The sequence below is a fragment of the Cygnus olor genome, chromosome 2 (genome assembly GCF_009769625.2).
Source record: "Cygnus olor isolate bCygOlo1 chromosome 2, bCygOlo1.pri.v2, whole genome shotgun sequence".
In the NCBI taxonomy this organism is placed as follows: domain Eukaryota; kingdom Metazoa; phylum Chordata; class Aves; order Anseriformes; family Anatidae; genus Cygnus; species Cygnus olor.
The window spans coordinates 68660168-68686567 of record NC_049170.1 but is presented as its reverse complement, the minus strand read 5'-3'; the positions used below and the strand labels follow the sequence as shown (position 1 = coordinate 68686567).

Here is a 26400-nt window from a genome sequence, read left to right as displayed (position 1 = left end):
TATTTGTTGTCGTTAGTTAAGTAGCTTCTCCTTTCTATGTCTATTTAAATAGCTACCCAAGTCTGCAGTTAAAGTACCTGGAGTTATTTTTGCAGAGAAGTCACCAGGACCCTTCTCTGTCTGGGACTAGGTGATTGCAAGTTTTGGTTACAGCTGAGTGCACAGCTGGGATGTTTTTACTCCTTCAAGACCACAAAGCCTAGTTGTTTCACCTATCTTTTATCCAGAGATAAGCTCACTGCTAGTAGTAACCTTGCAAGCTCTTTTCATAGGGAAGAAACAACTGGTGAATTTATTTCTGCCTGAGCTAGGGCATCTTGTGACAGAAGCAAGCATTTGCTGCGCTCTGCGGCTGGAGGTAAGGCTCATGCTCAGGTAAGAAAATGTAGATGCGCCCACACACAAGGGTGTGTGAGTAAATAAGGTGAAGTATATTAAGTTGGCTTCTTTCCTCCCTGTTCTGCTGTCTTCCTTTTCTGGGGGGAAAGGCTTTGAGGACTCTCAACTCTATACTAGACAGCGTCCCACGTGAGGAGAGGAAGAAATTCCCCTTGTCTGAAGAGATGTGCTCCCTTACGTAAGTGTTTTCTCCAACAATCCCTGTCTCAGGGAAAGAAGTGTTTATTTGCTGGGGGCAATTGGCTTCCCAGCTCTGGGGCTGTAGCACTCGTTCAGTTGAGCAGCTTTCGCTGCTTGCATGGGCACAGATGGAGTTACAGGTCTCTCCCTTGTATTTTACATGCGATTGTTGGTATCAGTTGATAATGTATTAAGAAGTGTTATGTTAAGCTTACGTTAGGGTTTTATTTCCACTTTAACATATTGAATTATGTTGTTTCAGGAATGACCTTGCACAAACGATACTGGAGGTTGGTGGTAAGGACTACTGAGTGGATATTCTTATGAAGCTAGGGTTTGTTTGGCTTTACTTCATCTGCTTATTTAATACAGATGAATTATAATTTAATTTACTTCCTTGTAGGTAGTTGATTCTTGGGGGTGAACAATCAGATGGTACTTTAAGAAAATCTTCATCAAAAGTTGTTAGATGCAACAATGTATTAGATCTTTCTAGTTAACAATTCTTATTAGCTTTTTTTATTAGTTAAACTTATGTGCCTAAGAAGGTAATTATGTTTGCGTTACAAAGTATGTTTGCAGTTAGTCTTAAAATTCCACACTGAGCTGTGATGTGGACAAACTGCATCTAGCAAGGTTTTACTACCTCTTGAGTGTGATCTTCCTAGCCATTCCTAGCCTAGTGTGATTTCTCCTAGCCTTAATGCTTTCTGGGGAGCTAGTGTGGGGCACGCAATGTGACTTAATCATAGTGCTTTAGCGAGGAGGCTTCACTCTCATCCCCTCCCTGATGCCCAAGGGCCCCTCCTGATGTGGCTGTGTGCAGTGCCCTGTGCACCCTGAGCACAGGCAGCAGGTGATGCCCACGGCTGGCACTTGGCTGCTGTCCTCTGCTGCCTGGGAGTGCTCTTCCCTGGCTCCCTTTGGGTTCACCCTGGGGAACAAGGCTGCAAAATATGCTAGTGTTAAGAGTAGTGATGCTAACCCTCTGTTTTGCCAGGGGGGTGTTTATCCTGTGCTTATGTTTGCCATGTAGATTATGACCTTCAGGTTACGCTTTCAGAAGCACTTTGTAGGCTAATGACAAAAAAATGGAGAGATGACCTTGTTCACCACTGGTTTGAAGATAACTATCTTGCTGAAGCTTTCAAAGAGATCAAGGATAGAGAATTTGAGACGGTGAGGGTCTTTATTTTGAAAACAACATGTTTGGCAAGTCTGTACAGGGGCTGGTTTTGTTCTAGTTCATTCAGGATGTCCTTGTACTAAGTTTTTACAGAACTGATTTTTGTAGATACGCCAAGTTATTTATTTATTTGTGAATGTGTTTCTCTTTAACCTGGCAAGTACAAAATCACCTATCATTAGAAAAGCTCTTATTTCTGAGTTGCTCTTTATGAATATGTTCACTTGTATGGTTTATGTTTGAAGGCTTGCTGGTTATAAGTTGAGTTGAACCATTTGTAGAAACTCGGGTGTTTATTCTTGGCCTTTGGTGTCTCACTGAGTTAAAAAACTTATAACTGGAGTAAAGGTTATACATCTCCAATAATGTAATGCTTTGTAAAGGAAGCATAGCTGGATTCTTTTTTTTTTTAATAAGATGTTATTTGTCTTGAAGGACTGCAGGAAATTTCTTAACCAGCTAAATGAAAGACTTGGGGATGACAGAAGGTAATCTGTGAACTGAGAAACTAAACTGATGTCATTTCTTCAATCCATTTAAAATCAGAGGTGGGGGGGAAGTAGGATTGTACGCTGACTTGTGTTACATTTTGTAAAAAAAAAAAAAAAGTACATCACATCCATGGTTAATGAAGTTCTTAAGAAAAAGATTCTATTCTAATAGTGGTCCTTTTGAAAGTTAAAACTACTGAAGACAATGTATTGTTTTTTCTAGCTTAACTTACTACTTGGAAGTTACAAGTCATTTTGAACAATGAGTCGTGAAGATGGGCAGCCCATCTTTAGCTTTCAGAAAGTCAGATTCTGACTGATGTTGAATGTATCATATGAAGTCTGCTTTTCTTCCAGAGTCTATTCGTTTCCTTGCATATCTGCCTTTGCTGACATGAACCAGGTAAAAGACCTTAATGCTAGGTCACATTATCTACAGTGCTACCACAGTTAAAATAGGTACTTGGTGCAGTATATGTCATCTTTCTGCCCTCCTCATGTTTTTCATTAAATATCTTAATTTTCTAGAACTTAGAGTGTAACTTTCCATTCTAGCTCAAACGTTTGCTTGTTTGTTGCCCAGCTCCTAATTTACTGCTGCTGACTATGCTTGTATGTCTGCCAAATGGCAGAGGCAGCACTTCTCTTCATGGTGATGACTGAAAGAGAGACCTTCTGAAAAGAAGCAGGAGGACTCTGATTCCTCTGGCAGAGCTGCTCCCAGACTGCCAGAAAACAAGATCAGATTGATGTCCATGTAGGAGAGGTCATAGTCATAGTTATAAATTGTGCAGATTGCTTTCCAGGTCTCTAAATGTATTTGTGGCAGTGTTCCTGACAGTTGTACCAAATCAAAACCAAGTCAATGAAGAGGTTTATTTGAAGCTGGTCCCACTGTCTGCTTATCTCAAGTGCTCAGATATACAGAAAGCTTCAGTGTTCCCTGATGCAAACATGCAGGCATTTGCCTGAGGTATTTCCTTTCCCTTAGCTGATGTACAGCCTCATTTTGACTTGGTGGGCATGGCTGGGTGAACTACTAGCTATCATGAACTGGTCAGCAGCTTACATGTTGATCACAACTTTAATTTCTGGAAGGTGTACTTATGTGTATAAGTGGAGCAACTTTCTCCAGTTTCATTGTGGTAAAGAAAACTGAGAATGATGTAGTAGAAGAAACAGCAATACAGCTCTCATGCTTTCTCAGGTGAAGAAGCCATCAGATGAGAAGCTGGAGGAGTTCTGGATTGACTTCAACACCGGCAGCCAGAGTGTGACTTTTTACATAGATGGTACTGAGGTAATAGTAAAGTCCAGGTGGCCTTGGGCTAGCCTAATGTACCAGGTGGATGCTCCTTCAGCCCTGCTGATGTGGTGGTTGTGGTTTCAAAGGGTGCTCTCTGGGACTCCGTGAGGCTGTCGAAAGACGCAGTCAGCAGTTACAGTCTGAAGGGTAAGATTTTGCAACTGGCATTACCCCTTGCTTGGCTGTAGGCTCACAAGACATAGGGAGCCAATGTAAAATCTCAGCATCACCAAAGAGTTCCCATGCCTTCCCTTCTCTATGCCATGTACTCTGATTGTCACCTTGCACCAGCTCTGCTTGTTGGACCATCTGCGGGCCCATTTAGCACAATAACCTGACCTTGCTGCCCCCCCCCCCCCCCCCCAAAAAAAAAAAAAAAAAGAGTTGGAGCATCTCAGTCAGGGTCTGGCAGCAACTACAGTGGAAGAGGAAGGCAGGAGAGGGACTTACGCACTTATGCCCCTGGGAGCAGAGGAGGGAAGTGGAAGGAGAAGGGGAGGAGGGGAGACCCCCTTGGCTAGGCTGGCTCAGCCTGTGAGGCTAGTTGTAAGGGAAGATCTATGCTAGCTGCTCCAGGCCCTACAGAAGCTTATTTTCTGGATGGTGCCTGGGAAACGGCTACACTGCCATTAAGAGCAGGACCAAAACAGTGATTGAATGTACCTGGGGCAGGGGAAAACATAAGAGCTTCTCCAAGCGTCACCAGGATGCTGTGCACATAAATGACTCTTCTATTGTGTGTCCTGTAATGGCGGTAGGTAGAAACACGAAGAGGAAAGGTTTGTATGCCTTGTGGAAAGGACAAGTGATCTGCTTGGCACAGACAGCAGCAAAGCTGTACTGGTGGCTCTGTAACTCGCCAAGGTGGCGGGGGAGCAGGTTGCAGCCCTAATGCCTCTTCTCCTGGTCAGACATGTTGGGGGCGGGGGGTGGTGCTTATAGAGGTATGAGGCTAATGGATGCATAAACCTCTAGACCCAACGAGAAAGAAATGTGTCAACAGTGTAACTGGAAATGCATGGAGAAGGTGTGAAAGAAGTTGCCTTAAAACTGAAGAACGAGAACACTTACTCAAATGTTTTTGGAGTAATAGAGTGAATGCATTGCTCTAAAACAGATGTAGCTGTTCTTTTTTTTACACAGAGGGTGGTGGAGAAAAGATTGTTAAAATTTACATGAAGACTCCTGCTACTCTTAACAAGACAGAGGCAACAAAAATCAAAATATGTTTCAGTGCTGAGCATGACATTTTAAATATACTTAAAAAAGTCCTTGGAGAAGAAAAAATGATGGTAAGCTCTTAGTATGGTTTGCCTTTTCTTTTTTCTTTCCTAAATTGTTTTGTTGATATACACTTGGCAAAAACATTGTGCTGCTTTTTTCCCCCCATCTGTTCATTATATATTTTTCTTCCCCTTGAGGATTTGTGACCCTCCATGTGGACACTTACAGTTGGCCTGAAAGAGGTGTCAGACACTTCAGGGGGAAAAAAGGTTTCAAAGGACTCATTTGTGGTTTAGAAGCTGGAAGTGTTAAACTGTTTTGTTAATTAATTCAGTCAATGTGATGTGATAAACTTTTGTGGAATTCTTGAAGTATATAATAAAGCTTATTGCATTTAGTTGCCTAGCTTGAAATGTAAACACTTTCTTGCATTAACTCAAACTATAACGTTGCACAGGTTAAGCTAATTGTGACATAAGAACCTGGAGAAGAGAAAAGGAGTACTACAAGACAAATCTTAGATTGTCTTTGTACATACTAATTTTTAGAGTAAAAGCAGAGTACTTCCAAAAAGCAAAAATCCTCCCATTTTTTGTAATGGGGAGAACATGGGAGTGATTTCCTTTTTTGTTAATTTAAATATACATACATGCAATACATATATTTAATCATTGTGATTCAACCACAGACCACGGAATTAGCAGGAAAAAAGCTACATGAGAGTAAATAGTCATAGTACAGTGGCTGTCATTCCTCCTTGTAGGAGACAAGTTTCCAAATGGTTAACTCAGCTAGCATCCAATGACTTCTTGCTGGTTATTAGTTGTGTTATTAAGTAGCTGACTTCCTTAGATAAAGGAGTCTGCTTCTTTAAGGTCATTTGACAGAAGATTCATTCACCCTAACAGACAAATGTTGCTGAAGAGGACACTATCCATAGTGGGAAGAAAGCTGGTCAGACTGAAGCAGGTGATTTTTTTCATTTTTAGTTTATGGGATTTAAATTGTTCAATTTTAAAATGAGTACCTTCTCTCACAGTCCACAGCTTCCAATTAGGCACATTGGAGGGGGGGAAAAAAAAAGAAAAGAAAAAAGCAGCCTTCACAGTAACTTCTTTAGTAGTCCTTCTCCGGTTACAACCCAAAATGAACTCTAATGGAAGTCCTCCAGATTTGGGAGGCATATCAGAGGGGAGAGAAGGTCTTTCATCAATGTACACTGTGAGGACACAGGTGCATGGTGGGCAGTGCTACTCAGAATGATCTAGGAATGCAAAGGGTAGCACGTGGTTTATCTGTAGTGAAACAAGTTTGCAGCACTTGGTGGAGGTTCAGCACAGGGGAACAGATGGTGGGAGATTTGGTCTGATGCTTTAGTCAGACAAAAAGTGTTGTGCCATGTCTTGCAGAGCTAAGAGTCGAGGTAGCAATAGGATGATAAACCTATTCATCTGCGTATGCTCTGTGCAGTAGGCTCGAGAGGATCTTTAGCATTCTGGTTCCACAGTGGGTGATTTGGAGGTGTTTGGTTTTGTTTTAGTAAACATGATCTTGAGAGGTTTGTGCCTAATAATTGGTACTGTTATGCCTTTCTGCATGTGTGTAGAAGTGAGAGGGGTATGTGTATGCACACACATCTGTATTTAAGTACTGGGAAGATAATCTCATCCTGATTGTTGTTCTGCAGTGACACCTCAATCCAGTGATCCACAGAAGAGGAAAGATCCTTCAGTCTCTGAAAATGCGGGCTCCCTGTCAGAAGACTTATTTTCTCAACACAACCAGTCATTAGCAGGCAGTGTAGCAGTAAGTGTTTGGTGTATGATGAAACAGTCCTTGTGCCCCCTTTATCACCTCTTCTAGTCTGCTTTTTCATAGGTGTGGTTAAAACATTCTTTTAAAGAAAACCTGCTGGTACCTGATGTTTTTAAACTCGCTCTTTTTCATATCAGTGGGAAGTCAGCCTAAATGCTTGCCTGCAGAGCTGCCGTGTTGGTAAAACTGTTTTAAAAAGAAAAAAAATGTTTTGCTGCCTTGTAAGGGGATGGTGGGATGCTCTTAGTGAGTTGCTCATAGTATTACTTAACTATAACCAAAAATATTTTTGTGGTTAGCAAGGATTGGGTCATCCAGCTGCTGCCACAGGCTAGCACTGAAAATCTTTTCCTAAAAAAAAAAAAAATCCACTACCACCAAGCCACACACATGAACAAACAAAAGACCACCTGTTTTTCTTATTCTGTGCATGCTCTGTTCATGGTTTCAGGTCTCTAAACAGAAAATGGTTAACTCTGGTATCACCATGGTTTCAGTGGGCCAGCAGACTGACATGGACGATGCTTACCAAGGTTCAGGTCAGGCATGGCTCCCTTTAGTTCCTGAAGTCTCACCCACTGAAATATCACCTGGGTGACCTGGTAAGGTTCTGCTTTTGTGGGCCTTCCAGCAAAAGCAGGTAAACTGTTTACTTTTAGCTCCTGAGGGTGAAGCTGTGGTTTCCTTGCCTCCTTCAGCAAAAAAGTCTAAAACTCCATCTCCAAGGACAAAAGCTAAGCCTAGGTGAGTGCCTTGCAGATCAAAAGTTGCAAGGTGTTTATTTTTTTCTTTCATATCTTCCTAGGGCTTTTCTTTGGTGTTTTTTCCTTCCTCTGGGGCTTTAATGCATGAGATTTTTGAGATTTATATCAGTTATTAAATAAAAAAATAGAATCTGCTTAGCCACCTTGGCTATCAAGGTGGCTAGCCAATAGTTACAACACTTCAGAATAGTTACTGGTTAAAGGGTAGCATTTAGGTCCTGGCTTGGATGCTATCTTAGTTTCATCGTTAATTTAATCTAAATGCAGTATGCATACATCTGTATTACAGACAGTTCTTCTGCTGTTTATTCAGCTCATCAGATATATAGCTATACATAATAAAGACCATGATCTTTGTGAAAGATCATGTGAATTTGAGGCCACCTTGGCATTAGTGATACCTTTTCTTCAGAGCCACGAAGGACGGCATTTCTTATAGTTAAGTAGGCAGACTCTGTAGAGCTACTGGTTAGCTTTCTTCCCTTTTAAAGCACTGCTTTGAGGCTGGTAGACTTATTGATGCCAGTTTTTCTTAGTACTTCATAAACTGATGATCTGGGCTTTAAATGGGTGGTCCCCCAGCACCATGTTCCCTCATGTGTCCTCTTCTCCCCAGTGAGAAGCCCCTAGAAGAACCACCTATGGAGGAGTCAACACCAAAGGTACATTCGCCTTGGGGAACACGTCAGTGAAGACACGTGGGGTAAGGGAGGAGATGCTCTAGTGGCACAGCTGAAGCCGCCTAGGGTTGGCTGAGCCAGTCCTGAGCCCATGCAGTGTCACACTAGATGTAACATGCCTTTTGGTGCCAGGAGTGAGCTGAGAAGGCAATGCCTGTCAACCTTACTCTAGTGTGGCCCAAGCAAGCAATTTGGGCTCAGCTGAGCTTACTTAGTATATACTCCATGGCAGTGGTGTGCTGTGTGCAGGCCCAGGAGCAGGGCATATAGGCAACTAGCCTGGTCCTCCATGGGAGAAACTCACGTGTTGCAAACCTTACGCATGGTCTGCAAGAGCAAAGATTTGCTTCCTAAAGGGAAGATGTGTCTGGAGGTTTATGAAGATGCTTTGTATCTGAGCTCTAATGATGATCTCAGGACAGATCTGTCTCCGTATTCTTGGCATGGGAGCTTGCAAGCTAGGGAAAAACAGGTAACCGAGAGCTATCTGTGGCTGCATGTCTTTAGGCAACTTGAGAACTTCTGTTGAGGTATTAAATAATAAAACAAATCTGTGCCATACAGGAAAGAAATGAAATTACCAAAAGACTAATTTTGGTTTGAAGTTGGTACTGAGCTTATGTGAGAAATCAGATTTTAGATTTGTACTAGGGTTTACATTTCTATGAAATATACACACTTGTACTGACAACTCAAAGGTTTTCATAACAATTACCCTCTGTATAAGAATTCAGAGCTTTTAAACTACTTCTTTACCCTCAACTCACTGTCTCCCTGGCCTCAGCTCCAGGACTCCTACGCTTTTTCAGGTGAACCAACTACAGGAAATGGTTTGTAACCGGACTGTTACAATAGGCTTGCAGTGGTGCAAATGTTGATGTTTCCTGACATTCCTTGTCCCTGCTTCTAGCAGGCTCTAGGATGAGTAGGTGGCTGCATATTGTGGTTCTGCAACTCTTTTCCTTTTTAGAAGGACAATGCCTGGGAAAGGAGAAATGGAAAAAAAGGCTTGGCCAAACAGAAAACTGAAGGCAGGTATGACGCACAAGCACATGTGGGGTTTGGTGTCCCAGGTGGTTTTAAACCCATTCTAGCAGTAATGGGGTGGGGCAGAGGCAGTGCTGATGGGGTGGGCTGTCTGAGCAGAGGAGGCACCAAAACAAGCAGGAGATGACAAAGGGACCTTACTTGTCCCACTGGGAACCTATGTTACTGAAGGCTTGAGAAGCTAACTCCAGTCTGCCAAAAGTGCCCTTCCCTCTGTGACGCTATGCTGAGTTGGTGTTTCCATTTTTCTTTACCTAGCCATAATCCTCTTACCCTCTGGTGGGTTGTGTTATGAGTGGCAACCTTGTTCATAAGTACCCAAACTTTCCTGATATTACCCTAGTTCTTTGGTATCGCGTGCTCTGGAGTTTTAGGATGGGCTCTTTCTCCCTGCTATGAGTTTGGCTGTCCAAGTGTTTGGATCCAGTGTGTTCTTGTGTCCTCCTTTAGTTAGTCTAGGGATTCTTAGCTCGAAGACGTGTGTAAATGAATTTTTGGATTGATTGTAAGTAAGAATGAAAAATCTGATGCTGAATGCAAGTGTTTTAAGACTAACTTGATCAGTGTATGTACTGTTTAAAAAGCAGGAGTAGCATAATAGAAGGTAGGGATAGAGAAGTCTTAGTTTGGTCATTCTGCTCCCTGTAGTGCCTCATCTGAAAATGAGCATTGCTTCTTTCCACTAGAAACCTTTACCAAGAAGGGTGCAGTTCCTTATTCTTTCTATTCTTACGCTCATGAGAAAAGAAGGGCGTACTGTACATCGAGAACTAATTGTAGGATTTCTTAAATAGCTGCCATTTGGAGAAAGAATTATCTGACATGCATTTTTATTTAAAGGTATGAAAACAAAATTTAGATGCATGCAGAGAAGTGATTTAGGAAACAAATGTTAAGTTAGAACTTTCAAAAGGGAATTATGCTTTTTTCCTCTTAAATACTTCTGAAATTCTTTCATGTCATTCATGACTCTGTCCTACTATGTACTAGTATTAGTGACTTCTGGGAACAAGATATTGGTTACATAAACATGTACAGACTTGTTTTTATAAATGTTTGTTTTAAAATTAAAAACTTACAATTGGAAGAAATAGTGTGATAATTAGGTAAAACAATAATGGACTAGGTAGGAAAGGAACAAGCTACTTTTAAAAGCTGAGGAAATAGTGTTTTTAGGCATATGAACTATTTGCTATTAATAGAGCTCAAAATTAAATGTTATTTCCCCCTCCCTCAGTGCAGTTGGGTAACTGTTCATGGTTGTGTATCGCTGCCACGCATATGTTGCCTTGCCTTGCAGGAACGATTCCTATGACTTTGAAAGCTCAGACTCTGCAAGCCATGAAAAGGTAAAGCTGGGGGCAGAAGTTGTCAGGGGCTGAGCTTTGCTCAGCGGCTACCAGGGAGCAGTGACTTTGGGTCAGGGGATACCTCTTACTGCAGGCGTGCAGCAAGGGTGGACATGCTGTTAGAGCAACACAGGCAACTGGGAATCTGAGGTTCTTGCGCTTCTATGTGGTGTCATGCATAACATATGTATTTGGGTGGGGAGAATGCTTCAGTAGCTTCATGAGTTCTGGGGTGGAAACTGTGATGTTAAAACTGTTTGCGATAGGAATCTGAGCTGGTGCTTGAATGAGGCTGGGGGATATCTTTGCGATCAAAGGCTGGCCTCTGTTCTTGTTTTATTGAGCCATGCTTTGCACATTTGGAATCCCAGGTTAAACGCAGTCCTTGTGAAGCTTTGGTTGGACGTTCTGCTTGGTTTACATCTGCAGGCTGTTAGAAAATCCAGCAAAAATGAGTCACTCTGCCTGCTTTGCATCTGACCAGAGCAGGTCTTCCCAGGAAGCCAAAAAACTTGCTCCTAATAGTTTCCATCAAGGTAGCTCTCCAATACAAAAGCCCTTTGGCTCTCAGCCTCTTCGCATGTGCTGTCACCGCTTCCTGTTAATTCAGGGGTGCTGAACAAGACACCCCAAACTTCTGCTAAAACTGGACACCGTCCACTTCTCACTACTGCCACTGGGTGTCAGCATGAAACCCTGCTTTGTGGTATGCTGTCCGGTGTCCTGACAGCCCCATCCAAAATCTGCCTGGGTAGATATAGTTTAATTTCGGAGATTTATTTCACATGGTAACTGAACTTTAAGACACGTGACTTTTACTGTTTTTCCCCTCTCTTTCTAGGTTGCTGAAGCCAAAGGAAAGCTTTTTGGCCAGAAAACTTCTTCACAGAATTTGAGGTACAGGATCATACATGCACAGTCCATAAATCTCTTGCTCAGTGAAAAAGTTTTACCTTAGTTAAAGCAGTTTAAGTTAGGATCAGGAAGGCTGTGTGATGGTCCCAATGAAATGGTTCCTTGCCTGGCTGTCACAGCCTCTATGGATGTCACTGATACTAACATTTAAACAGGATCTGAGAATATCAGAGTTACTAGAGAGAAGAATGACTTCTGCCTAATTTAACAATATTATGACCTGAGCTCTTAAACAGTCCCCTTCCCCAGTCATGCACCTAAACAACTGGTTTACCTCTTGAAAAATATTTAAACACTCTGCTTTTTCTTGGCCACCTCCAGTTACAGCAAGCTGCCAGGGGTTAGATGCCTTGAAGAACATAGCCTAATTTTGTTGAAAGGTCCAAAAGTTCTGGTATTCCCAAATTGTTAGTTTCAGAAGCCAGCCAAAGAAGGGAAACTTCTTTGGCAATAATAATGCCAGAGTCTAATTATTAATATATTTAATTTATGATTTTTGTAATTTAATTTGATAAATTAACTAATAGTGGCTGTGCATGAATAATCTGGCCCTCCTGCTGGCCTGTTAGGTAGTACTGTTTTGGCTGTGCCCCTTCTGCACTGCTGTGTTACGCTGTCACAGCACCTAATTGTTTGACTTGTCTGTGTGGGTTACTTGGCAGGAGTGATGAAATGAGGATATGAGCAAGCTTGAGAGAAGGCCAGTAGGTCATCCGTACTTTCTAATTTGGGGGTTTTCCTCTCCCAAGAGCTGCTCTCTTCTCTAGACACAGGAGGGGAAGGGTTGATGAGGCATGAGGAAAAGGGCAAGTACTGGAAAAGGGCAAGTGTTTGCTTCTCGGTGTTTTTATGCAGCTTAAAATGCTTCGGGTATTGCACTGTGGGGAGCAAGAAATGGGACAACTTGCTGGTGGAGACGAAGGGGAATGGCTATGCAGCTTCCTGGGTGGGCAGAGGGAGCTGGCTGAGCAGAACTGACTCCTGATAGTGTCTTTACTCTGGTTACAGGAAGCATCTTTTTTCTGGAAGCAACCATGAAAAAACAAGTAACAGTCAGAGTGAAAAAAGCTGGATCCTTAACTCTCAGAAACAGCCGTTGCCAAAATCTCTTGACTATACTCGAAAAAGGCGTAGAGTGAGGAGCAAATTAAAAGGTAAGCTTGGTCTGCGTCATGCACAGTGAATGTATAAAACTGCAGGTGAGGAAGTGGCTAGTGATGGTTTGTGAAGGAGGAATCTCCCTCCTTTGGGTGCCCTTGTGGGAACAAGTTACGGCTCCCCACTATGTTGTTGGTACCCAGGTAAACCTTTCTCTTTGCAGTACTTCCAGTGTCTTCTGCAAGTAGTGGCAGTGACTACCAGATACAGGAGGTGAGGAGCTGTCATGCTCACGTGTCTCAGATTTAAAAAACAGTATGTATGCAAAACACACAAATGCTGGGAATTGAATAAGTTGGTGCCATCTTCTCAAGTGTTCTAATGGACTAATTTGCTGACTAAATGTTGCTGGTATTGTGTTGGTCACCAGAGACTGGTGAAAAAAGGAGGTTGTAGGAAGACATGGGAAACTTCATAAAAACAGCTGTGCATGATCCCTAGGCAAATTGCTCTGAATCCATTAGGCTCTACTGGCTAAATGCAAAACTTTGGCATGCAGCTGACTTCAGGATACAGATCTCCTTCAGCATTGGAGAGAGCTGTCAATATGTGTTAGACATAACTTAGTTTCTGCTCTTAGTGTAGAAACAAACAAACAACTCCATGACAAAAAAATCAAACCACACCAAAATAAATTTAAATTATTTGTATTGTTTAAGGGAAATATATGTTAAGACTCGTCTTTCTGCTCTCAGCTAAAAGAAATCCGAAGAGATCAAAAGGAAATGCCAAAGAAAAAAAGCACATCCACCTCCAAGGGAGATGAGTTACCTACAGTGGATCTTGCTGGTATTTCTGTTTCTAATATATTACGAACGTAGGGCATGAGGGCTGTGTGATCTGGCATCTAAATCATGTGGTTTCTGGAGGAAGAACGCACTGCATTTGTGCTACTTTACCCTGTCCAGGCTAATTTGTTACCTCTACTTAAATGTCCAGGTTTTGTTTCCCAGAAGCAAACAAAAAATGTTCTGCTCAAGCATTATCTTTTAAGGTCTGAAGTAAATAAATAAAAAATCTGTAGATATTAACATATAGCGTGCCTATGAACTGGTATTTTCTTCACTTATGTTGTAAAGCAACTACTGAGTGCAGATACAGACTGTGGCTTATACGTCAGCTCTGCACAAACTTGGTTGGAAGAGCTCTCCTCTCTGTTCTGCAGTGCTGATAGTCACTTTTTGTATGGTAGGTCTGAGGCTTCATTGGGAATAAAGACATGTACAGTGTTTACACCAGTATTCGTTTCTGTGGCCAGTCTGGAGATACAGAAATCCCTTGGGTGGTGTTACCCAGTGCAGTGTGTACCTGATAGTACATCAGCCACTGGGTTGAATTTAGACTGCTTCATAAAGTGGTTATGGAAAACTAGTGATGCCCAGAACTTTTTCTACTGAAAAGTTAAGCAGCCTATCTTCATGCTCTAACGTGCGGGTTTTGATTCTGTGGGATTTTGCTCTTTAATATTTTTTTTTTTGCTTTGGACTTCCTGGATATCATACTACTGACATTACACCAGCCCCCTTTCCCTGCCTCGGTTTTTCTCCTGCCAACTGTCCTGGTTTTGGCTAGGATGGAGTTAATTTTCCTCCTAGTAGCTGGTATGGTGCTGTGTTTGGGATTTATGATGAGAGTAACATTGATAACAGTTTTAGTTGTTGCAGAGAAGTGCTTACACTAAGCCAAGGACTTCTCAGCTTCTCCCACTGTACTGCCAGTGGGCAGGCTGGGGGTACAGCTGGAGCTGGGAGGGGGCAGAGCCAGGACAGCTGACCCAAACTGGCCAAAGGGGTATTCCGTACTCTATGGTGTCATGCTGAACAACATACAGGGGTGGCTAGCCAGGGTGAGGGGACCATCTGCTCAGGGACAGAGGGGCTATCGGGGCAGGTGGTGAGCAATTGCATTGTGCATCACTTGTTTGGGTGCAGTAGTAGTAGTAGTACTATTATCATTATTATTTTCATTTTTTTCCTGTCCTATTAAACTGTCTTTATCTCAACCCACAGGTTTTCATTTCTAATTCTCTCCTCCCATCCGGGAGGGGGAGGGGGGAGGGTGAGCGAACAGCTGTGTGGTGCTGAGCTGCTGGCCAGGTTAAACTATAACGCCAATGCTCCTGCTGGACTGGGCATCAGCGTTAGGTGTTGCTCTGTAAACCTGAACAACCCAGCAGCAACATGAGGTGAAGGAAGGAAATGTGATGGCAGCCTTTGGACCAAGTTTGAGATGCTGCTCCCTGTGCATGTGTGGATAGGCAGAAGAGAGGGTGGCTGTTTTTTTCCTATATTTGTTGTTAAATTCAGGTGTCTAGCCAACACAGGGCTCAACCTCTCCTGCCTCTGTTGCTTGGCTGCCCTCTTGCACAGGTGACGTGCTCTCAGAGGAGCTTGAAGTGGCACCACTGTCCCTGGATACATCTGCTGAGGGCCTCTCCAACGTGGAGGAGAAAGCAACACAGGTGCCGTACGCAGTGCTTGAGCTCTTCCTGATCTGCTCTTGACCTACTTCTGGCCTGTAGGCGGTGTATTGCTTCACTTTGCTTCCTCTGCAAACCCGACTGCTTGCCTGCAGCACTGGGCACCTTCTGATTATCTTCTTCTCTTCTTAGAAGTTTCACAATGCATCTGACAAACTTTCAAAAGAAGAAAGTTTTAAGCGGAAGGACTCAGGTATGTTAGTCTCAGTAACATAGAAGAACTGGTTAAAAAGTAGAAGGGGTGCTGATGGTTCTTTTCTTTCAAAGATGTGAAAGCACTGAAATTTTAGGTGTCTGAGGAGGGATGCTTTGTGCACAAGAAACACCTTCCATTTCTGTTGTCCATATTGTGATATGGACTATGGTGGGATGCTTTTGTGTAAATTCCTGAGCCAATTGCTAACTCTTAAATCCTGCCTTTGCTCACAGGAGAACTACTAGCACAGCTGGTAAGAGCATGGGGATTTACAAACTAGTTGCCTGAGAGTAAATATGTGAAATAAGCGGAAGAATAAATCCCAAATCTATTTTTAATGATTTGGAGATGCAGTACAACCTCAATTTGAAAAATAATGATAACAAAAAAAAATATCCCAGGAGGTTATAGACTTTCTTTACAATAATGGTCTGTCTATATTCTTAGGTATGAAGCCCTTGGTAAATGGTGATTTGTACTGATGCTTATGACAGCTGTAGGTTTTTTTAGGTAATGTTGATACTTAAGAATTCTTTTAGTGAGACTGAACTTGCACAGCCTAGCTCAAAACTGCAGCAGAGTGTCTTTGTGTTTGGAACTACTGAACTTCATGAAAGTTGAGCAGCAACAGACTGTCATCCTATTATTTGTGAGGCTGATGTAGCTCTGAGAGGCTGTAGACTTTACAGTCAATGTTGGGATGACAAACCGAGTCACTGAAACCTCCATTTTGGACAAAGGCATTCTTTCTCATAGGTTGGCTGTGTTCACTTTCCCAATATGTGCCCAACTTGTCCAGCACTTGCAGAATATACCCTCACCCCATCAATACCTCTGCTTAATTTGGGGGAAGATAAGTGCTGGAGATTTGGTTTTTACCACTGTTTACTGCACAGTCTTATAGTTGGGGAAGAGTGGATGCTATGCAAAAGTAAGAAGTAGGGATATGTTCAGAAATGTCAGGTGTGATCTGTGATTGCACACGAACACTTACTTCACGTACCCTAAACTTACCTGCTGCTGCTGTAGCATGCTCCTCATGGCCTCACTGTCCCCTTGTCCTGGGCTCCACCACCTTCCTGTCTTCTGCCCAGTGGAGCCTCCGGAGAGGTGCTTGTTTAACCATAGGCACCTAACTGAGCTCAGAGAAATGGACAGTCAGACTAAGGGGGGATATTCTGTTGTTGCAAGTTTTACTTAAAATACAGGCTGCCACCTCCAGCTCTGTGGTCCCAAGGTTTTTCCTGGGCTACAAGCCATTGTGTGGAAAGGCTTTGAAGATCTGGAATTCCACTGTAATGGGTGTGATTAGTTCATCTCCCTCCATATTTATGCGTTTCCTTTTTTAAAAGCAACAGGTAGAACTAGCTTAAGAACAAATGGGTATAAACAGATTGTGGGCTTGGGCTGGAAGAGAGAAGGGGGAGAAGATGGATAAGAGGTTTTTTGTTGTTTTTCTGGCTAGAATAGTGGGACAAGAAATTAAATTGTCCTTGAGATGGACATGTATTAGTTTTCCAGTTGCCTGCATGGCACTAGATGATCTGGCTGACTGCTTTTGCAAGGGGAAAAGACTTGCTGGTGAAGTCCTGTGTTTTGTCCCATGTAAGTCTGATGCCAGACCCTAAAATAAAATTGCTCGTTCTTCTGCAGCATTGGTAATACCAGTGGTGGCTTTTGCTTATGTAGCTGGTAGATACTGCTACATATCTTCTGCAAAAGACCAGGTCTGTTCTGAAACCTTTTCTCTCTTTAGATGTATTAAGTGGCACTGTTGGGAAGAAGCCCAAGTTTTACAGTCAGGAAACAAAACGCTTGTTCTCTGGTGCTCCCTGTACACCAAAGAAACTATTTGATTCAGTCGAGAAGAAAGAAGAGATGCAAACAGGTAAAGCAAGGTTGTCTTCCAAGGTCAAGTGTCTAAGTGTTTCCAGCTTTTCTTATTTGGTGGTAGAAATCAGTCATGTGGAAGCTTGCAGAGAGGTATATGGAGGGAGGGTATCCTCTCCAAAAGGCAAAATGCAGCAGAAGGCACATCTTGTGATGCACTCATTTGATGCCACACATTTAGAGGAGTGAATACTGAAACTTGGTGTTCCTAACCACCATGCACTCAGGAAGCTGCTTGGTGGTGGTAGTGCTTTCTAGTATGCTTTCTAGTATTTTTGACTATTGATTGACCAGAGCTATTTAAAAATATAGAAAGCACACAGATAACGGACAAACTAACTTCAGTTATTGGATAACTGACCTCTATTGGCATCATCATCTTGCATTGTTATTTGTAAATATGCTGTTCTTTGCAGTAGGTTAGTATCACACCTCTTCTTCCACGCTGCTTACTAACAAGTCTTTCCCACTTTCCAACTGTTTTAAGCTGTTTTCCTTCCTGTTTCTGTGAGCTCCAGAGGAGCAATCCTCAAGTTTCCACTCTAATGAATGTTTTTTATACCTCCCTGCAGTAGCATGTAGGTTTGTTTTCCACTAAGATCCCCAGCAAAGTACTTACCAAGCATACACTTTATTGTAGGTCAGGAAATGGGTGATGAGGATGATGTATTTTATTCTGAGATACGTCATGAAGATATTGTTGCCTCAGGGGTGATTACTGCATTTGAAAGCTTCATCAGCCAACGAAAGAAACTGTTCTGGGTAATGTGCACTCTCTTAACATGTACACCATGGGTGAAATTTTCTCGTAGTAAACACAACTGCCTTTCAACAATTGGTGCAAATATCTAATCTATATTTTATGCCCAAGAGTTTTGGCTGCAGTGTCTGTTAGCCTGGAGCTCTAAGTGTTTTGCACAGCCCCTGTGCTCTCAGAAGCCCTAGAGGAAGGGCAAGGAGTGACTCTTAAGGGAAGTTTTAATTAGGTTCTTCCTTTTTTCTCATTTTTGTGTTGGAACGTAAGACTTGTTTAGGCGTTTAAAATACTTTCATCAGAAGGAATGGATTTTTTTGAAGAATAACCCAGCATAGTGGCAGCACACATAAATTGTAGCCATTGGTATTTGTTCTCTTGGGGCAAATATCAGGCATAGGAAAACTTAATTTTGGATCACAGAGTTTATTAGCTCAGCATAAAAACTAGAGGTTTTTTATAATGGAAAACAGAAAGCAATGCAGGCTGCACCAATTGACTATAACATGTGGATCCATAAGGGCATGCTGGTTCCCTCCAGAGTAGTGGTTTGCTGGTGGTGGTTTCACAGTCAGTAGTATTGGTGATTATTGTTGGTTTGCTCCACAGTCTAGACATACCTGACATGCAGCGTGTGTAACTAATTGTTACTGTTGATTGAGCTGTAACATGTCAGCATTAAACCAAGCTTAATATGAGAGGACAATATCTGGCCCATCATGAATCTTGTATATTTTAAAAGCTTTAAACAAACCAGATGTGTCAGAGCACACCTTATACTGGGCTGACACTCTGGATCATGCAACAGTGATTTTTTTTGAGTTTGCATTAGGTTCTAACGCTTAATTTCTGGTACTAGCTGTTGAGTCGAGGCTGAAGGTGGCTACGCTTACAAGTCAGTCATGATGAAAATACACATAATTTGTATTCATGCTGATCTGAAGTGGTGCTAACAAAGACCTGACTTTGTGCAGCTGCTAAGTGTGTCAGAGTTTAGTGAAGTTCACTTTTTTGCTGGCTGGCTAGCAGGATCCTGACCTGAAATCACATGGGTTACACAGATCTGTTGGTGTGAGTAGTGTGGCTGAACAAAACCAGTTCACGCTCACAGCATTTTGCCTGTGTTGCTATCTCCCTTTAAAGTGCTGCTTGCTATCTCCCTCTAGTTTAAATCTGACTTAGGATGGTTTCAGCTGAGCGCGCCCCACAGGGCAGTGTGTGCTCCAGGGAAATGCTTTGCAAACTGGATTTTTAGGTTTGGGGTTGGGCTGTTGCCTGTCCCTGATGGTGCATCCTGTGGTTAGTCCAGGTACAAAAGGATGGAGATGCATGCCCAGAACGCACTGAGGACTTCTGAGGAGACCATGTCTATGCTGCTGAACCAGATACATGAGCGCAGGTGAGCTGTCTGCTGCTGGCTGAAAACAGCTTTGGCTCGATGTGAATTCTGATTGGTATGAAATAGAAATGCCTCTTTGTAGCAGAGCCTGACCTTCACAGCTTTTAAAGCAGAAAAGGTTGTTTGTGCCTCTAGCTGTTCTGTAAGTGGAGTTTCAGATGTGTAGCTCTGGTGTTTTGTCCCGCTTCTCTTGTAAGAGCAGAGAGGATGGATTAGTCAATACAAAGAAGGCTTGAGTTAGGAGTGGCTGATTTAGACAGCCTAAAGAGTGCTTCTTGCTGTCATCATTGTTCGCAAATCTGTTAAAAATCCTCTTGGTACACTTAGTAGCTTCTGTTGCTGTGTTTCTAAGAGAGTGAACAAACAAGCCAGGCTGACTTTATTAGTGAACTGGGTGAGAATAAAAGTAAGGGGTCATTTATTCCATTTTTTGTTATAGACCCATTTCAGTAGATGGTCTCTGTGCATGAAACAAACGTCAGCCAATGGACTTTACGGGTATTCACCTGATGGGGCTTTCAATGGGTCCTTTTGCTTCATGGCTTGTCAGACTTCTCAGATGGGAGATGCATTCAAAATCAGGTGCAACTGTTATGGATTTGTTATTGGCAAAATACAAGCACAACTTGACACGTGCAAGTCTGTCTGGCCTCCATATCTGCTACACATTGTTTGCAGGATTTAGATTAAGTAGGGTATGAAATTATAGTAGTCTTTATTTAATAATTGCATGGGGAAACTTATTGTATGCTCTGTGCTGAGCCTCAGAGCATACAGCCTCTGTGCTGCTACCTGAAGAAGGCTGTTTGGCCAACCTACACCTTTGATTTGGCGTGGTAAAGCTATTTGCGTGCTTTGAGAACAAGACTTCCCTGTCAAGCCCAGCAAGGACACATGACTCTGCATAGAGGCAGGTCTGATGTTGAAAGCAGAGCATGGGGATGTCGGTCACCTAGTGCTGCTGATCCCTGAGAACTTGTCTCTGTTTTCTGTTGTTAGACTGAATAAGCTGGATGCCTTCCAGAAGACTGTTGTTGAGGAGCTCGCCAGCCTTGAGAGGGAAACCCAAATCTTGGCGAACATGGAGAAGGATGCTATGGTGTGTATGACTCCTCTTGTGCCAGACTGCAGGGGTGCCCCTTCCAAAGTAATTTGGGGTTTCTTTGGGGCTCTTCTTAGGACTTCTGGAACGCCCAGTTACTCAAACTGAATTCTCTCTTCAACCAGCGGAATCAAAGGTACGCATCTGCTGTCTGTTGTGCCTGCTCACAAGTCCTGTGATGGCTTCAAGTTAAAGAAGCAGCTACTTAAAAGGAGTAGCCTGAAGCTGGTATGGCACCTCTGCTCTGTGTTTTTTGATGGAGCCTTTGCAGTCTTGTGAGGTCCGTGAACTGGGACTAGGGCTCAGTAGGGGACTCTCTGCATGGGAAGCTGTGTAGGGTGGGCACACACCTCGAGAGACCTGTACCAGGGTCTGGAAAGGGATGAACCCTCAGGTCATGTCTGTGTATAGGGGTCAGAGGAGGTGATCCTTTCCTCTATTTAAAAAAAAAAAAAAATAAATAAAATGCTATTGGTACAAGTGCTGGGCAAGAAGCTGCAAAAGGGGGAATCCCAAGGTTCATCCTTATTGGTAAATATCACTAAGTTTCATCACAGACCAACTATACAAGCTTACTTTTCCTTCCAGAATTCAGTCTGTTGACTCAGCCCTGGGTGAGGAAGCCTGGAGCTTTTCCAGTATGATCCAGGATCCAGAACACCACAGTAGGTGCTGTGCCCAAACCACTCCAGGCGTGTGACTGTGACAGGAACCATCACGTAGTAATACTTCTCCTGGGTTCTTATCTGAGGGATTCCATCATCTGTGGGCTGGCTTTGGTGTAATCAGTGGCCTGTGTAGCTCATTAAGGATAAGTTTCTATTACAAGCCCTAAGCTGCTCAGGGTGCAGGCATTTCCTTACCACAACTGCTCCTGGTGACGGGTCCCTCAAAGAGCAGCAGGGCTGAGAAAGGAGTAGTCACATCATGGGAGCTGCTCATCCTGCAGTGCCATGTTCCACATTAGGTATTTGGGAGTTAAAAGCTGAAGTTAAACATTCTCTTCACCTCTCTGCATTTTCATGTCTAATGCAACATAAAAGCTTATTCAAACTTCTTGATGTTTTTCATTGCCTATTTTTTCTTTACAGTATGAACGCCCAATGAAGAAAGCAGCAGAAAACAATGTTCGTTGTTCCTTCTGACTAGCAACCCCTGAATTCACAAGAGCTCTTAATGTCTGAGCATCTTACGCCACATAGAAAAGATGGTCATATGAAGGATATGTTAATCTACTTTAAATGAAAAGAAAAATGGGGGGGGGGGGGGCGCAAATAACATTTTTTTCACACACAAAAAAAATCTCAGTATCAATGTAGACTGCTTGAAGGTTCCGGTTTTGACTCCTGTGTCGGTAACATCAAGATTTTCTCCAAAATGCAAGACAGGTCCAATAAATACCAAAGAAATAAAAAAAGAACTAAATAATATCGTGGTTTATCCAACAGCCTGATATGCATTGGCTGTCTCTGAGTACTCTGTTAATACCCTTATCAAATGTAAAAGTACTTTGATTCTAAGTAAAACACTCCTTGCATAAGAGAACAAACTCCTCATTCCTGAATCGATGCACTATGCATGCCTGTTGAAAGGCACTTTCTAGAGTCCTGTGTAACCTGTGTGGAATGTTTGAAGGGTAGCCTTTCTCACCTGCATGCAGCACTGTGGGAGCTACTGGCTTGAAACCAGAGCCACTTGATTCTTGTTTGCAGAGATGAAAGCCCACAGGGATCACTAGATGTTGGCCAGATGCCTGATGGCACACTGGGGACTGTGGAGGGTAAGAAACTTGGAGCATTGCAGAGAAAAAGCCATGTGAAGCTGAAGAACTCTTTTTAAAGCCAGTGACTATTGGCTTCTAGGAGAGTGCAAAGTACAGTGAACAATGTTAGGATTAGGTTAGCATCAAAGGTCTCTTGACAACAAGCAGGAGCTAAGCTGTGCTATTTAACATCATCCTCTATTTCAACTGAATTTCCTAAATTACGGTTGCTTTTCACAAGCTGCATTTAATGCTGTGGCAAACTTCACATGTGCTTGTGCATCTCAATGAATGTGTGGGAACGTGGCATGTTTCCAAGCTCTGTGCCTCTACCTACTTATCTTGTAAAACAGACTTCAGGTTACTGGGTGGGTCAGAGTTGAAGGAATCTTCCCTGCACACAGCATACCTTCACAGCAAAAGCCCAGCTTTGTCAGGGTTCGTTTCACTGCTGAATACCTTTTGGGGAGCTGAACCTGTTGTCTTCTGAAGATTGTGCGGGGTAGTGCCTGAGTGGAGAACAGTGAGCATCTGTAGCTGCTGTCGCGGCATTGCTTGCTGGAGATACTTGCTGGAGATCAGGCTCGCGCCTTTAGCTTAAGTATTCCTGGCTGGGGTTGGTGTGAGTCAGGACCTTCTGAATTCTGCAAGGTCACTGAATCTTCACTTGTAACCTGCGTCCTTGGGGCATGTGTCATTTCCTTTGCGACAGATGTTGCCTTGGCTGGGCTGGTTTAGGCTTGCTTGCCTGGGTCTACAACATGCTTATTGCCCGAAGGAAGTTTTGGAACAGGATGAAACGTGATGGCTCTTTCTGCTGTGCGTCCTGTTGTGCTACATTTCCCCACTGTGTGTGATGGTAGAATGCTCTTTTTGCACCTCCTATGACTTTAAGGAATACATAGAGATGTTTTTCATGTATTTTTACTAGGGCATTTAGAGGAACAAAACTGAAGCATAGTGTGTCTCATTATTGAATCCTTGTCTAATCTGTCAGTAACAAGCTTGGAAGATGTGTTGAACACTTCAGAGGGCTTGGGTAAAGGAGAAATCAGGATCTCTCCCTTATTAAAAGTTATAGTTGTTGTATGCATTCACACCTGCTTTTAACAGATTTATTGGAAAAGTCTCAACCCTAAAAGGCTGGTTTTACTGTTAGGGTGGGATAAGAGAAGAGGAAGAGCTGCCGCGCAGCTCAGATGTCTGTTCACCCTGCGCTTTTTTGTATTCCTGTGTATGAAATGCTTTATCTATTGAGAAGCTCAGCAACCTGTAAACTGTCCCAGCTAGAAGGACATGCTGGAAGCTTTGTTTTTTCCTAATGGTCTTTATGTCTGTGGTGAGCAACAGATGTGCACAGAGACAACCTCTGGAGCAGGACTTAGTTTTTCTGTTCTTGGACAGCCCATCTCATACAATTTCCCATGCTGTTTGGCGGGTTTGAGGTGAAATCCCCTGAAGTCTTAAGTCCACTCAGTTTCTGCAGATAATGTGTTGGCAAAATGGCTTTGTGTGAGTTATCCTAACGCTTGCTTTTGGAGATCAGTTTGCTGTCCTTGTCTTTTTTCCCAAGCAGGTCTCCTTACACCCTGATGCTTTTCATCGTTTAACTGACATTCTTTTAAATATTACTTAGCCAGTTGCTTCTTTTAATTTCTTCTTTTTTTGGGTAAGTAGACAGAGCTCAGTTTTCATTCTATTGTCTGAGCATCACCAACAAACTTGATGTGGGTGCTGTGAAGACACATGAAGGCATCAGTACCCAGAAAAAGAAGTGGGAAATAGGAAGTGCATGTTGAGGACAACTGCTTCATGCTTTTTTAGCTCTTAACCACTTTAATTAACCTGTTTAATAATAAACCCTGTTATAGGGCCTGCTATCTCTATACCATATCTCTTTCGGGGTATGATGCTCTGCCAAGAACTTGTTTACCTGCATGTATCAATGCAGTGGTCTGTCCAAGGTCTCCTGTCGCCCAGTGGCAAGGCTGCATGAAAACCACAAGACACCAGCAAAGGGGGTGTTCTCTGGGGCTGGAAGAAGGCCGAGTGACTGGGGAGCTGTGTATTTCTGCTTGTCCTGGCCTGGGGTCAGCCTGCCCTGCCCTCAGTGAGGTGTGCTGCTGGGGCTGGCTGTGTGCTGGGACACGTCCTGCTCCTGGAAGTGGCATGACTGTTTCTATGGGAGTGGTGTGCTGCAAAAAGGATGTTCTTCCAGCAACAGCTGAGAGTTAGTGTATATTGAAACTAAATGCAGCAATAGAGCCTTTCTTGGTCATATATTATACAGTGGTTTTTGTTTATCATGAGCAATTGCTGAGAAGAAAGTGCTACTTAAAGCCAGATGGTGAGAGGAGCCCAGCAAAGCTGAGCCTTGGCATACATCAGCAGCCTGATTTCTCTCCTGTAATTCCGGTTCCTAAAAGGACCTTCCTAAAGCTCGTTCCTTCCTCTTCATTTCCTGGGAGGCTACTAATACCCTAAAGCAGCAAATCAAACTTGATAGCTTTCTCTGCTCTACTTAGCTTCCCTTTCCTTCTGCACATACACATACCCTGCAGTGAGCCTGAAACAGTAGGCCAAGTGTTTGTCTATCTCCTGTCTGTTCTTTCAGTCTGAAATAAATATTTTTTGAAATTGAGTTCAGCTGGGACCTAATGGAGGAAAACTGAGATGAGAGGCAATGAAGGTACAAATCTGAGAATCAAAGGATGACCTAGTGGGCAAGTATGAGCTTTGAAAAAACAAGTTATTCAAACATTAGCTTTGTTTAAAAGATAAGTTTCTGTGGGTGCTGGAGACCTGTGTATGGAGATCTAGGAGGTTCCCAGCTACAGTACCATGTGGGTTAGAAAAAATGTGCTAACTGTGTCAATAGGTCAGTTTAAAATTACGTCAGAAGAGACAGTGTGTGTGGCATTTCCATGGGCATCGAATCTCAGCATGGAAGTGTACGTTGGCCAGAAGGAGGCAAGCTAGATGAACATAAGTCCCCAAAACTGTGGTGTCTTTTTGGAGAACAGGTCCGGTTTGTAATCAGCAGGACTCCTTGCAGTGGAGTCTACTCCACTGTGGGCAGCCACCCTTTTGCCTTGGTTTCTGATATTGTAGTCCCTACAAAACTGCTAGCTGCCTACCTGGCCTGAAGCAGCAATCATAGCATGTGGCTAACTTCACTGGCAGAAATATTTTATGATAAGCATCTTATCTCACAATAAATAACTTAGAAGCATTTTCAAGTCATGTCCTAGTGCATATTTGGCTGCTTCAGCCTTCACTGGAGCATCACCAACCTTTAGGAAAACACTAGCAGCAATCTGCTATGGAGATCACAAGCAACTCATGAGAAGTGCTGTAGGGAACCTTGGTGCAATATCTAGTCCTTTACACCAGTCCTTGATGTCTGTGTGGTTAGTGCCTGACCAAGTGACTCGTGTATCCAAGTCTTTAGGCCTGCAGTAAGAACACCTTTCCTGGTTATAGGAGAGGAGCTGCCAGCACCACGAAGTTCTTGCTCTATCCACCCAGAGGAACGGTGATGCACTGGAAGGATGTTAGAAAAGGTGATTGGTACTGCCCTTGCAGTTGTGGTATTGCTAGAAGAGGAGCTTGGTAAAACACAGTGCTTTTGTTCATTTTTTTCTGTTACAGAATCACAGAATCATCTAGGTTGGAAGAGACCTCTAAGATCACCTAGTCCAACCTCTGACCTAACACTAACAAGTCCTCCACGAAACCATATCTAAGCTCTACATCTAAATGTCTTTTAAAGACCTCCAGGGATGGTGACTCAACCGCTTCCCTGGACAGCCCATTCCAATGCCTAACAACCCTTTCAGTAAAGAAGTTCTTCCTAATATCCAACCTAAACCTCCCCTGGTGCAACTTTAGCCCATTCCCCCTCGTCCTGTCACCAGGCACATGGGAGAACAGACCAACCCCCACCTCTCTACAGCCTCCTTTAAGGTACCTATAGAGAGCGATAAGGTCGCCCCTGAGCTTCCTCTTCTCCAGGCTGAACAAGCCCAGCTCCCTCAGCCGCTCCTCATAAGACTTGTTCTCCAGACCCCTCACCAGCTTAGTTGCCCTTCTCTGGACTCACTTGAGCACCTCCATGTCCTTCTTGTAGCGAGGGGCCCAAAGCTGAACACAGTACTCGAGGTGCGGCCTCACCAGAGCCGAGTACAGGGGGACAATCACTTCCCTAGACCTGCTGGCCACACTGTTTCTTATGCAAGCCAGGATGCTGTTGGCCTTCTTGGCCACCTGAGCACACTGCTGGCTCATATTCAGCTGACTGTCAA

General features: G+C 43.2%; 1 protein-coding gene across 11 annotated transcripts in view; it reads left to right on the top strand.

The window, feature by feature from the left end:
- Window positions 1-21961, top strand: part of SYCP2L (synaptonemal complex protein 2 like) — a 28581-nt gene extending 6620 nt beyond the window's left edge. For 3 of the 11 annotated variants that reach the window (XM_040548733.1, XM_040548736.1, XM_040548732.1), the window contains 29 exons: window positions 273-358; window positions 489-577; window positions 842-876; window positions 1616-1758; window positions 2201-2253; window positions 2614-2659; window positions 3464-3556; window positions 3649-3709; window positions 4706-4854; window positions 5695-5755; window positions 6474-6592; window positions 7053-7140; window positions 7261-7345; window positions 7982-8027; window positions 9016-9080; window positions 10393-10441; window positions 11283-11338; window positions 12365-12510; window positions 12678-12727; window positions 13210-13303; window positions 14884-14975; window positions 15126-15186; window positions 16946-17077; window positions 17720-17841; window positions 19138-19232; window positions 20232-20331; window positions 20412-20470; window positions 20923-21053; window positions 21426-21961. In XM_040548733.1, coding sequence (XP_040404667.1) covers window positions 273-358; window positions 489-577; window positions 842-876; window positions 1616-1758; window positions 2201-2253; window positions 2614-2659; window positions 3464-3556; window positions 3649-3709; window positions 4706-4854; window positions 5695-5755; window positions 6474-6592; window positions 7053-7140; window positions 7261-7345; window positions 7982-8027; window positions 9016-9080; window positions 10393-10441; window positions 11283-11338; window positions 12365-12510; window positions 12678-12727; window positions 13210-13303; window positions 14884-14975; window positions 15126-15186; window positions 16946-17077; window positions 17720-17841; window positions 19138-19232; window positions 20232-20331; window positions 20412-20470; window positions 20923-21034 — 2387 coding nt within the window. In that variant the 3' untranslated portion in view covers window positions 21035-21053; window positions 21426-21961. Of the gene's footprint in view, window positions 1-272; window positions 359-488; window positions 578-841; window positions 877-1615; window positions 1759-2200; window positions 2254-2613; window positions 2660-3463; window positions 3557-3648; window positions 3710-4705; window positions 4855-5694; window positions 5756-6473; window positions 6593-7052; window positions 7141-7260; window positions 7346-7981; window positions 8028-9015; window positions 9081-10392; window positions 10442-11282; window positions 11339-12364; window positions 12511-12677; window positions 12728-13209; window positions 13304-14883; window positions 14976-15125; window positions 15187-16945; window positions 17078-17719; window positions 17842-19137; window positions 19233-20231; window positions 20332-20411; window positions 20471-20922; window positions 21054-21425 lie in introns of those variants that run through there. The other 8 variants (XM_040548737.1, XM_040548741.1, XM_040548742.1 and 5 more) reach the window with 8 other exon arrangements.
- Window positions 21962-26400: the final 4439 nt, after the last annotated feature.